This window comes from Oncorhynchus mykiss, chromosome 15 (assembly GCF_057628025.1).
Source record: "Oncorhynchus mykiss isolate SJ-2025 chromosome 15, ASM5762802v1, whole genome shotgun sequence".
Classification (NCBI taxonomy): domain Eukaryota; kingdom Metazoa; phylum Chordata; class Actinopteri; order Salmoniformes; family Salmonidae; genus Oncorhynchus; species Oncorhynchus mykiss.
The window spans coordinates 52,720,643-52,732,881 of NC_143036.1; the positions used below are offsets into that span (position 1 = coordinate 52,720,643).

The following is a 12,239-nucleotide window of genomic DNA, read 5'->3' on the forward strand; positions in this document are numbered from 1 at the left end:
TTTTTGGCAGTGAAACGAGGCTACTCAGGTCGAGAAAAAAGCCTCACCCAAATGTATAGCTCCATTGGAAAACATAGATGGACTGTTTGAAAATGTGAAGGAAAAAAAACATTTTTATTTGGCGTACCTGCTCTAAAATACCTGCTCTTTGTTAGACTGTCAAAATAACAAACAATGACATTTGTTATTGCATGACAACATACTGTTGAAGATGAATCAGAAAAGATACATTTTCAAACTCGTTTTGGATATGCATGTATCTAATGTTTATTAAAATTGCACAGCAAATTTGTCCATTTTATCCCCATTCTCAAAACTCAGAGACAGGTCGGGTACATTGGAGAAGAAACAGCATTTGGTTAAAATACAGGAGACATGTCCACCATTTTGTATGCCTCTGGGTTATGTACTGTACACTCCTTTGAGACCAATGATAAAGGCAATATTATACATAGTTTACAATTTAAAGGTACATTTTCCCCAACACTGGTCTTCGTGTACAGTACACATTTTCCTTGTAGCCTTGGACTAAAGTACTTTATTCAACTTATTGAGAGCTTGATGATTAGTTGACAAGTTGAATCAGATGTGGTTGTCTAGGTCTACAATAAACATGTGTACTGTTGGGGGTACTGGAGGACCAGGGTTGGGAAACACTGGCCTAGAGCATATCAAAACATTATCCCACAAACAAACTACAGGGAGAGGAAACTACAACTCGTTTGTTCATCATTTCTGATAAACAAAGGGTGGGTTCATGACGGACATTATTTTGTATATTTTGTTTAAAGTTGGTGGAGCTATGGACACAACTGGAGGTATTCACCATGCCGCTCAAGAAGGAAGAGTGAATTTCAGAGAATTGGGACTTCTGAATAATGGACTCTACCTTCTTCCTTGGCAGCATACAGAAATGTCCTAGTTGGCTATGAAACAAAAGCATCTTCACCTCCCTCAGGGACAAAGTAGTTTCCATCATGTGATTATTATGTTCCCCTTTGTGTTTCTGACCTTAATTGTGGAGCATGGTCAAAGAGCAAGTAAAAATAGCCAAAAGCATTCCCCTTTAGAATCAGTATTGAATGAAGAGCGATTTTCGACACACTCCGTATCAATGCAAATCTTCATTGATTGTGCATTGATACTAAGTATGAAGAGGTTCGCTGTTCATTCATAATTTAATATTCCTGCTCCTTAGCAGCTTGGATGGCTGTAGGATATATTTCCACACATCTAAACCCTTGAAATCAGTCACTTTGTTTTTTAGTTCGTCTTGAGTTTATCCTCTTTGTGGAGTGTGCTCACGGGCTCCCCCTAGCTGCTGATCTTGGTCAGCATCTTGTTGATGGCCTGCTTGACGTGGGTGGTGGAGCTACGGCGCCTGGCCTTGCCCTGGACCGCCTTGCGGCGCCTCAACTCGCGACACAGCTCATGGAATGCTTCCGCCACCATGCCGCCTTCGTCGGCGCACGCCGAGCACTCGTAGAAGGCGCACGCCATCTCGGCGGCCAGCCGCTCGCCCTCCTCTGTGCCCACCTGCCGGGCATGGTCTAGGTCGGCCTTGTTGCCCACCAAAACCAACGGGACATTCTTGGGTTTCTTGACTTCCTCTAGGAGGCCCCGCAAAGGAGCCACTTCGTCGAAGCTGCCCCTGTCAGTGATGTCATATACGATAACAAAGCCGTCGCCCCAGCGCATGTGGCTCTCCTTCTGCTGCGTGTCCTCCTGAGGTAAAGATACAGGAGGGAAGGATCTTTTTAGAAACAATCTTTTGGCAACTAGCTAGCTAATTAGAATACTATTGACATTTGATGTTGACCAATAGGCCCACTTGTTGTCTGGCATATCCACAAGGAAAAGAAAGAATAGCTCTATGTGGGCCTTCATTGAACAAGTGATGGACAATTGAGGCATCTGAACTGAACAGAGCTTTTTATTTAAAAAAAAACTTCCACTAAGTTTTCAGCTGCAAATGATTGACTGCACATGTTTCTAATGAATTCAAATGCTTTATTTCTCCTTTCTCAACATAATACTTGTTAAATCCCCCAGATTTGAACAATCGGCTACCCTTCTGAACTGGGTGCAAATTTCAGCAGCTGCTCCTGATTTCATCAAGTCGGAACAGCCAGTCCTGTCACAAAACTTACTGGTCATGTGAGGAAAAAAAGTCTGAAACTTGCGCAAGCAGGAGCCCGAGATATTCTTGACCTCCAAATGTTATTGGCAATAATAACCCTGTTACAATAACTGTTGCATAACTCACATGAAACACAGTGATACTTGACATCTATATAACTGACCGACTTTTGAACTTGAAGAAAGACAGGTCTAGCAACGCTCGGTTAGGCCCTCACCTAAACTCCCACTCCCTGCACTCTCAAAATAGAATACAATGTAATGAGAGAAGGATGACTTGACTGGACGTGTCACGGGGGAAATTAGCAGCAGGCAGAACACCTACGTACACAAACTAGCAGCAGCGGCAGCACATTTATCTTGGGATGGAAGGCCTATGCTGCTGGGTTCTCTCCCAGATGGAAAGTATAACGTGTTTACCCCAACGGCTGATTAGAACAGCACAGAGCAACGCTAGCGCAGGACTTAGTCTAGCTAGGACCTCTACTGAGAATAATCCCTGAAGTCATCACTATACAGTAGGATTGAATTGGGATTTTCAATTGGCTATGAATGATTCTTATCCTATTGCCAGTCACAGTATAAACATTTCTCTACACAAACGTTGTTGTTTTCTGTGCAAAGTTGCTGAAGCTCCTACCTGTCCGGCTGTGTCAAGGATCTCCATGGTCACAACCTCATCGTCTATGGTTGCTTGATGGCGATATGTTGATTCTGGAAAGGACAAAAATGGGAAACCCCATTTAGAAGATGGTAACATGTTTATGTCTATCATGCACAGTTGAGCCCACCTGGTTGTTTAGGTGGTCAATGAACTCCATTAAGTTGAATTACCTCTGGTTTGCTTCAGGGCAGCTTTACCAAGAGGACAAGAGGTGGTCAGGTCTTACACACCTAGCTGAAAGATAGAGGTGTGAACGCTGGCTATGACCCTCTTTGTTTTTAACTCGATGAGGAGTCATTCACCTGAATTGCCTCTTGTAAAAAAAAAAAACATCTGTGTAAACTCACGAAAACCCTAAAAGGCACTTTAGATCTCCCTGTAGAGAGAGATTTCACTGCTGTCTCCACCGGAGAACACGGCATTATTTAGCAAGCCTGTTGTGTTTGTAAATCTCATCTTTTGCTCAGTTTCAGATTGTTACTCAGTGTCTCATCAAAACTTCTTCAACATGGTGGGTGGCTACTATTCAAGATGGCGGGGGTCTGGAGTATGACAGTCAGTAACACCAGAACGTGCTGTTGGGGTGTTAGCTAGCTGTGCATGTCATCATCCCTGCCTCTACCCAGGCGCCCTCTGGGACGCAAAACGCTGTGTCCGTGTGAGATGTCACCGAACCGAGTGACCGCTAGTCACCGAGAACGGAGTGAGGGTGTTGATTTACTGCCTTTTATAGTCGGAGGGTAGCACCTTTCCGAGGGGCGAAAGCCTGGGTCTCACGGGACGTTCCATTTCAGCTGCCACACATCCACACACGTGCAAGCGCACACCTGCACACACACACACACGCAAGTACACACACCTACTATGTGTTTTTGTGTATTGACAGCATGGACAGGAGGGCTTGTGAATGATTTAATGGTCCACCCTACATATCTGAAGATCTTAAGGAGGGCCAACACCACAGTCATTTTCCTGGCAGCAAATAACTCATTTCCTAGCGAGAACCTGGAGCCTCTAGCTGCTGCTGTTGTTATTTTAGAATGCCGAAAGAGAACGTCTCATACCAGAATATTAAGTGGAAACATCAACAGATCTGTCAATAGCAACTTCTATCAGCCCCCGTCTCAAGCTGTTTGTACTTGTTAACTACTACAACTCGTAGAAATGTTTTTCTTGTTCCGCTCACTTAACTCACTGGATTGCCAAACATCCATGATATGATTCAGCCAAGCAGCTGCTTTCCTATTTGTTTCTATCTGTGCTATTTATTCCCCTAATTGTGCAATGTCATATGACCTCAATAAATGAGATTAATAGTAGATTTCCAGGAGGTAGTAGTTATATAGTAGATTCCTCTGCCCGTTTTTATTGAGGAGTGACTTGGTAAGAGTTCATTCCATGAGGTAAATAAGATTAGATCAGAGGGGGTATACATTGTTGTTCACAGCTACTTTCGGAATATGCATGAACCTAAAGGTATCCTCTTGTATTAATGACAAGCCAATTTACATAATTACACTGCTGACATGTTTCCCAGTGAGTGACAATGAATGGAATTCTCTCATTCCTTTTCTACAGTAGAGAGGAGATAATATTAGCGCTTGCGTGTGTTAGCTGGGCAGAGTGGAGTCAGAGAACTAAATAACTTACAATTCAACAATAACAGAGGACCATCAAATATGAAAACCCATAGAAATGCATTACTCTGAATTTTTTATTTGGGGGGGGGGGGGGGGGGGGGGGAGTCTCCTGACAAGACTGCCGCAATGAGCAGGGTATGCCGCCATTGTCAAAATATCGGTGTCATGGCAACAAGCATGACAATGCTTCAGAGCCAGGAAAATGCATACACCCACATAGATTCTATGATTATGGGAAAGGGGTATGCTTAAACTGTGTGTTCGTGTATTTGTATATTCAATTGTGTAAATTCCATCCCAAAAATGCTTTTCCTGATTCATATTTCATTGATCCCCCTTGTGCAGGTTAAATCCTAATCCTAACTCCTAACCTCTGACAATACAGATCACAATTGAGGAAACACCAAAAAAAGAACACAAGGTTTCAACAGCGATCATCATATTCCTACAGTTGAATTATTTACCAACATGATGATGAAATGGAAAGCTCTGTCGTTAAAAAACAGCTTCATTTTGCACGGCTGATAAAACAAAAAGCAGATGGCGTCTCTTAGAAGTCAAGAGAAAGATGTGGTCGAGATTTCCTCCAGATTTCCTCTTTCTATCATAGCTTCATCAAATCCGTTTGTGTGTGCAGACTGCGCCTACTGTACGCAAACGAAGTGCTTCTTGAATGTCAATCGAAACAGATTGCTGTTCATTGCATGACAGGCATTTTGAGATGGCCGCATGGTGTTGATTTAATCAGAGAGCTCCATTGTAAGGGTTATACTGTATCATCATATTATGAAATGACCAATTTAGCAGACTACAAGGCACGTTATTAAAATCACGTTACTTTTCTGGACTCACATAAACCACCAAAGGATATGTGTAACCTACAAAACACACACACTGGGTACTGTTCGCAAAAACATGATTAAATTGCTTCCAGACCCTGTTCTGAAACTTCATGAAATTAATCTGTCGGCGTGGTAATTCAATATTCTCCTGAACGTCCATGTTTCTTACAGAGCTGTGAGCTCTCTCTCTCTCTCTCTCTTTCTCTCAGCCCAAAGCCTTCATCTTTCATTCAACCCTTGTGTGATGATGTCAGGAAATAAGCTGTGGTGGGTACTAGGTTTATACTCCTGAATGCTGTTCGAATAACAAGCACTTGAGCCTGCACCAAAAAGAACACCACATTCAGAGGGAAAATGGGGAAACTGTCAATGGGAATCAGAGACTTGGCTTGCAGTGTGAAAAAAAGATATGAAATATCTGCAGGATCCAATTCTTTTTCCAGCTAATTGTTTGAGAGCATGCTATGAGCATATCTTAGACCATTGGTATTTGTAGGAGTATACTGTATGTATATATAGCATCTATAACATTGAAATGTCTGCATGCAATGAGGCTTGATGCCTATATCATGTTTCTGCTTCCCATGCCAACAGTTGGGTCTGTGCCACTTCTAATGAGGCTGACTCTCGAACCATGAACCGGACAACCCCAATATTGTTCTAGCTTCAAGCAAAACATGCCACAATAGGCTTTTCCTGCCAATGACAGGATGTAGGCCTACTACACGACCCTCCCCTTGCACGGTCGCTGTGGTCAGTTAGCCTAAATATGAACCTGATTAGCCTGTGGCTACTATCAAATGCTACCGTCTACAGATCTAGATTGTAAATCTTCTTTAGCCTTCCTGCAGTGAGTGCATTCCCTTAGATTAGCGTTTACTTTCCACACACTGCAATGGGCACACCTTGACTTAGTCATAGTCAAACACATTTCTCTGGAAAAGTGTAAAACCGACGACTGGCGTGAATGAATGGTGCTTCGCCCTTAAACCTTAAACTTAAGGCATCGCCTCTCTCCCTGTCTCATAATCACATAGCATTCATAGCATTTTAAATCCCCGACCCAGGCTAGGGTTGTGATGTTGTTCTCCTTTAAACAAAAACCAGAGAGGACAGGCCTGACTTAAAAGGCATATTGTCAGGAAATTAATCTGTATGATGTGTGGAGGAGCTATGGGGGGAAATATATTACCCCATGGGGAGTGATTATTATTATTATTATTTCGGTTGCTATCTTGATATGATAAATCGCAGAGATAGAAGGCTTTGACCAACGCAGCACAGCCATCTCCGGATCAAAACAGCCTTTGAGGTCAGATAAAGCCTTTGATACCCAAAATCATAGGGAGAGTGCTTTACTGGCTGCACAAAACACACTAAGACTAGTGTTGTGCAGGTTATTTTCAATGCTGCCTATGATAGCAGGATGAGTAGGTTGGGTGTCTTACCAAGCGTTGGGTCATACTCCCAGATGAAACGTCTGGTCAGAAACCTCACCACTAGAGCTGTAGAGAGAGGGATAGATGGGAGGGAGGAAGAGAGAGAGAGAGAGATTAACATACTGCGCTGTAATCAAATTCGTTCAATTAACTTAAATATAGAGCAAGCAAAAACATGAAGATAGGATTATGTCTTGACAGACAGAGATAATCAGTTTGGATGGGATGGAACACTCTCCCCACTCAGTATCAGATGCACAGAGTGCTCATCTGATTACGCAACAATTTCTTCAGTTCAGAGGAACAACAACCTCGCTCTGATATGCACATCTAATCAGAGCCACTTACAAGCAGGAATATTTAGAGACAGATGATTGTAGGCCTGAAAGGGACCATGTGCATACAGATATAGCAGCATGTCATCTGAATACAAATATGTATTAGTTGTCTGAATTGTTTTACATCCTCAAATGCCGTGTGTTTCAGAGACTCAGCCTGCTAGACCAAACATCTCTTCCCCAAATATCTAATGACCATTCACCCCTATCTTTACCATATAGAGTCACTTTGTGTCTTTGTTGTCATAATTGTGAAAAGCCATTTTTTCCAATGATAGTCATTCCCATAGAAATGGAATAGAACACTACACTCTAAAAAATGCTGGGTTGTTTGGATGACCCAATTGCTGGGTTGCAGGCATTAGGACACTTAGTTGGGTTGTTTTCTTTAATAACTGATGGGTTATTGATGCTGGGTGCTGGGTTATTGATGCTGGGTTATTGAGATATGACCCAGTGGGTCAGATCAGAAGACTGGAGGGGTGGCTTAGTAGGGGTGTGTTTTTCAGATAATTATTTTTGGCCACCCGTGAGAGTAAATGTGAATCTGTTATGTTGTATTGTTATCACATGTTAAGGTTGAACACTGATACCTTTGTGGCTTAAATGAGGATTACAAGTGTTTGAGTTCCTAAAGAGCCTATGCATTTCCCAATGTTGGGATAACACATATCCTAATATTGCATCTCAATGTTGTGATATGTAAATAATAATGTTGTGAAATGTATATTAGAATATGTAATGTGCAAAAATATTCACGATTTGTTTGTATTTTCAGTGTACAAATTTAACATGAAAAGGAATTACATTTGCTCTCACGTGTGATAGCCACGCCCCTAATAGGCCATGCCTCCTGAATATAACCTATGAACTACATTAAAAAAATCCAGAGCTGCTAACCCAGGGTGAGTTCTGTCCAATATTTACCCAGCGCCGGGTCACCAAATAACCCAGCCTTTTTTAGCGTGTAGAACGGTAGCGCTATCGTCATTCGGAAGGTAGAGTCCCAGTTCAAATGATTAAATATCCTTATGTGCCACGGGATTGGAACACTGACCTCCTGTCCTTATTGTAGAATGATAAGCCCATTGGCTGTAGTTGCTGTAGCCACTTCCCTGTGGTTTAGAAGAGTGTTGTCTTACAAAGGTAAAAACCGCTTCAGAGGACGATTAGGTTTCTACCTATGATTAATCCCGCTCCTCACTTCAGTTGGAAAATAGTTTAAATGATTGATTTTTTATGGCTGCGCAATAAATGGTCGTCATAAAAGTTCAGCAAACGCCATTCCTCTCTTTATTAGGCTACTGAAGGGTTGTTGATTGTGATCTGATACTTTAAGTGCATGTAGGGCCTTTATTTGACATTAAGAGAGATAAAATACATGTTGTAGAGTGTGTTATTTATAGTGTTACCATTTGTCAGTTGATAGTCGAGTAACTCCAAGTAAATACAATAACCGAGGACACTGCAGACCTAATTGCCATTCAATTAGGTTGAGATGTGACGATCAAATCAAAATCAAATCAAACTTTGTCACATTCGCCAAATACAACCGGTGTAGACCTTTACAGTGAAATGCTGACTTATAAGCCCTTAACCAACAATGCCGTTTTAAGAAAAATACGTGTTAAGTGAAAAATATGAAATACACGTAACAAATAATTAAAGAGCAGCAGTAAAATAACAATGGCAAAGCTATATACAGGGGGTACCGGTACAGAGTCAATGTGCGGGGGCACCGGTTAGTCCAGGTAATTTAAGTAATATGTACATGTAGGTAGAGTGAAAGTGACTATGCATCGATAATAAACAGAGAGTAGCAGCAGCGTAAAAGGGCGGGGTGGGGGTCAATGCAAATATTCTGGGTAGCCATTTGATGAGCTGTTCAGGAGTCTTATGGCTTGGAGGTAGAAGCTGTTGAGAGCCTTTTGGAACTAGACTTGGCTCTCCGTTAACGCTTGCCGTGTGGTAGCAGAGACAACAGTCTATGACTAGGGTGGCTTTAGGGCCTTCCTCTGACACTGCCTGGTGTAGAGGTCCTGGATGGCAGGAAGCTTGGCCCCAGTGATGTATTGGGCAGTACATAATATATACTAAGTACTTGGTAATTCCATCCAATATGTTATCTATGTAATAGGTATTCAAAGCATTAAAGAAAAGTGTTTTCCACAAGTACATAGAGTAGCCATCCAAATAAAAATAGCCAGGCGGCCCACAACCAGGGTTCAAATTGTTTTTCCGAAGGAGCTCTATTTTGGTAGCCTCTGGTACATTCTAATGCCTTGAGTCTGTATACACTACCCAGCTGATTAGCCAATGACAGCCGCTAATGGAAAACACTGCTCCAAATCACAGCAAGCTTTCAAATCTGTCAACTTGATGTCCACTCAGTCAAAACAGTTAAGGACAGTTCTAAATTTACTGGGGTGGTCCAAAATAGGGGAGGGTGGCAGGTAGCCTAGCGGTTAGAGCGGTGGGCCAGCAACTGAACGGTTGTTGGTTTGAGTACCTGACCCGTCAAGGTGAAAAATCTGTCTGTGTCCTTGAGCCCGGCACTTAACCCTAATTTGCTCCAGGGGCACTGTACTACGATGGCTGACCCTGTAAAACAACACATTTCATGCATCTATCTTAAATTGCCAAGCTTTGTGGAGGGTTGTGTGTTTTTGTATTGTGCACAGGGGAGGCTAGTATGTTTTTTTCCCCTGGTTTACATGAGCTCTTTTGCAGGCTTTACTATATCAATTTATTCCATCCTAGCCACATTTCCTCATTTGCTTGCATGCTCCTCCCCGATGTCAAGGTTTTTTGGTATTTCCCTTATGCACTATGCTTTTCCGCACGCTAACTTTTACTATACCACAGATCAATATTGCCTACTAGTCTGTCTATCCTGCCTTCTATCCACCATTCATAGTGATATTGGTAGGTATATCATTTGTACAGATCTGCAATAGTCTAACTAGCCATCACACCCCACATAAAAGTATTTCATCCATTTTCAATATGAATCCACAACAACAAATAGGAATAGCTTTAAGGCAGCGGAGAGGCCAGGTGCATGAAGAACAGTGAAGACATGAGACACGCAGCTCAAAAAGCTCCCCTATTGATCTTGTTTAGGGACAATCTAATTATCATATCTAGACCGGACTACAACACCACAATACAATGAATAATTGCATTATTGTTTTCAAGTGAGTATAAAATTCTACTCTAGGCAGCAGTGAAAATTGTCATTTGAACGAATGCGCAAAAGCCCTGTGATTTGAACGTGTCATTCTATTTGGATCAGTTGTGGGTCTAGTCTGGACAGTCTCGAAAGGCTCAGATGCGCTGTCTGTTGCAGATCATCATTCTTCCAAGTCGTCCTATAAAGTGGCCACATATGCTCCTGTCAGGCCCAGTTCTTCAGAAAAGCGTTTTGCCTCCTCTCCAATTCGAAAGGCTATTCCTCGCACACCTAGAATCGAACACTTCAATATATCATAAATATTTGTCATTTAACTTTTAAACTGTATGAGCTTTTATGTGACATAAACACAACCGGGTCACAATGTTATAATGTAATTAGGCTACTTAGAAAGTCTCCTGTAGGCCAGGCATGCGCACGTTCGTCCAAATTATAATTCCAGCATCCTCAAAATGGCTTGACATTAAAGTAAAGTATGTTGCACTTTTTTTTCATATCATGGGAAAGAACGCATTTTTTTAGGCTAGATGAAATACACTATGATGGACGTCACAGGGTGGGGAAAGTGCACGGTGATGAGGTTGATGCTCCTTTAAATAAACATTGAGGCTCTTATTCTGTTCCTGTGTGATCACGATTTCCGTAGCCAATGTGATGAGCGAGACCTTTAAAACAGGACATTCACAAGGCCGCAGGGCCAGACGGATTGCCAGGGCGTGTACTCCGAGCATGCGCTGACCAACTGGCAAGTGTCTTCACTGACATTTTCAATCTGTCCCTGACTGAGTCTGTAATACCAACAAGTTTCAAGCAGACCACCATAGTCCCTGTGCCCAAGAAAACTAAGGTAACCTGCCTAAATGACTACCGACCCGCAGGACTCACGGCTGTGGCCATGAAGTGCTTTGAAAGGCTGGTCATAGCTCACATCAACACCATTATCCCAGAAATCCTAGACCCACTCCAATTTGCATACGGGTCCTACAGATCCACAGATGATGCAATCTCTATTGCACTCCACACTGCCCTTCCCACCTGGACAAAAGGAACACCTATGTGAGAATGCTATTCATTGACTAGAGCTCAATGTTCAACATCATCGCGCCCTCAAAGCTCATCACTAAGCTAAGGACCATGGGACTAAACACCTCCCTCTGCAACTGGATCCTGGACTTCCTGACGGGCCGCCGCCAGGTGTTAAGGGTAGGTAACAACACATCCACCATGCTGATCCTCAACACAGGTGCCCCTCGGGGGTGCGTGCTCAGTCCCCGCCTGTACTCCCTGTTCACTCATGACTGGCTCCAACACATTCCTCAAGATGGCCAATGACACCACAACAGTGGTAGGCCTGATCACAGACAACGATGAGACAGCCTATAGGGAGAAGGTCAGAGACCTGGCCGTGTGGTGCTAGGACAACAACCTCTACCGCAACGTGATCAAGACAAAGGAGATGATTGTGAACTACAGGAAAAGGAGGATGGAGCACACCCACATTCTCATCGACGGGGCTGTAGTGGAGCAGGTTGAGAGCTTCAAGTTCCTTGTTGTCCACATCACCAACAAACTATCATGGTCCAAACACACTAACTAAGACAGCCGTGAAGAGGGCACGACAAAGCCTATTCCCCATCGTGAGACTGAAAAGACTGCACCATTGAGAGCATCACTGCCTGGTATGGAAACTGCTCGGCCTCCGACCGCAAGGCACTACAGAGGGTAGTGCGTACGGCCCAGTACTTCACTGGGGCCAAACTTCCTGTCATCCAGGACCTCTATACCAGGCAGTGTCAGAGGAAAGCCCTAAAGCCACCCTAGTCATAGACTGTTCTCTCTGCTACCGCATGGCAAGCGGTACCGGAGCACCAAGTCTAGGTCCAAAAGGCTTTTTAACATTCTCTACCCCCAAGCCATAAGACTCCTGAACAGCTCATCAAAAGGCTACCCAGACCCCTCTTTTATGCTGCTACTACTCTCTGTT

At 43.1% G+C, this 12,239-nt stretch overlaps 1 protein-coding gene across 1 annotated transcript in view; it reads right to left on the reverse strand.

Annotated features, from left to right (window-relative positions):
• Nucleotides 1-242: 242 nt before the first annotated feature.
• The window catches only part of LOC110490222 (ras-related and estrogen-regulated growth inhibitor), a 41,247-nt gene continuing 29,250 nt past the window's right edge, over nt 243-12,239 (reverse strand). The window contains exons 3-5 of the mRNA XM_021563493.3: nt 6,734-6,790; nt 2,780-2,853; nt 243-1,725 (exon numbers count right to left, since the gene is read on the reverse strand). Coding sequence (XP_021419168.1) covers nt 1,315-1,725; nt 2,780-2,853; nt 6,734-6,790 — 542 coding nt within the window. The 3' untranslated portion in view covers nt 243-1,314. The remainder of the gene's footprint in view (nt 1,726-2,779; nt 2,854-6,733; nt 6,791-12,239) is intronic.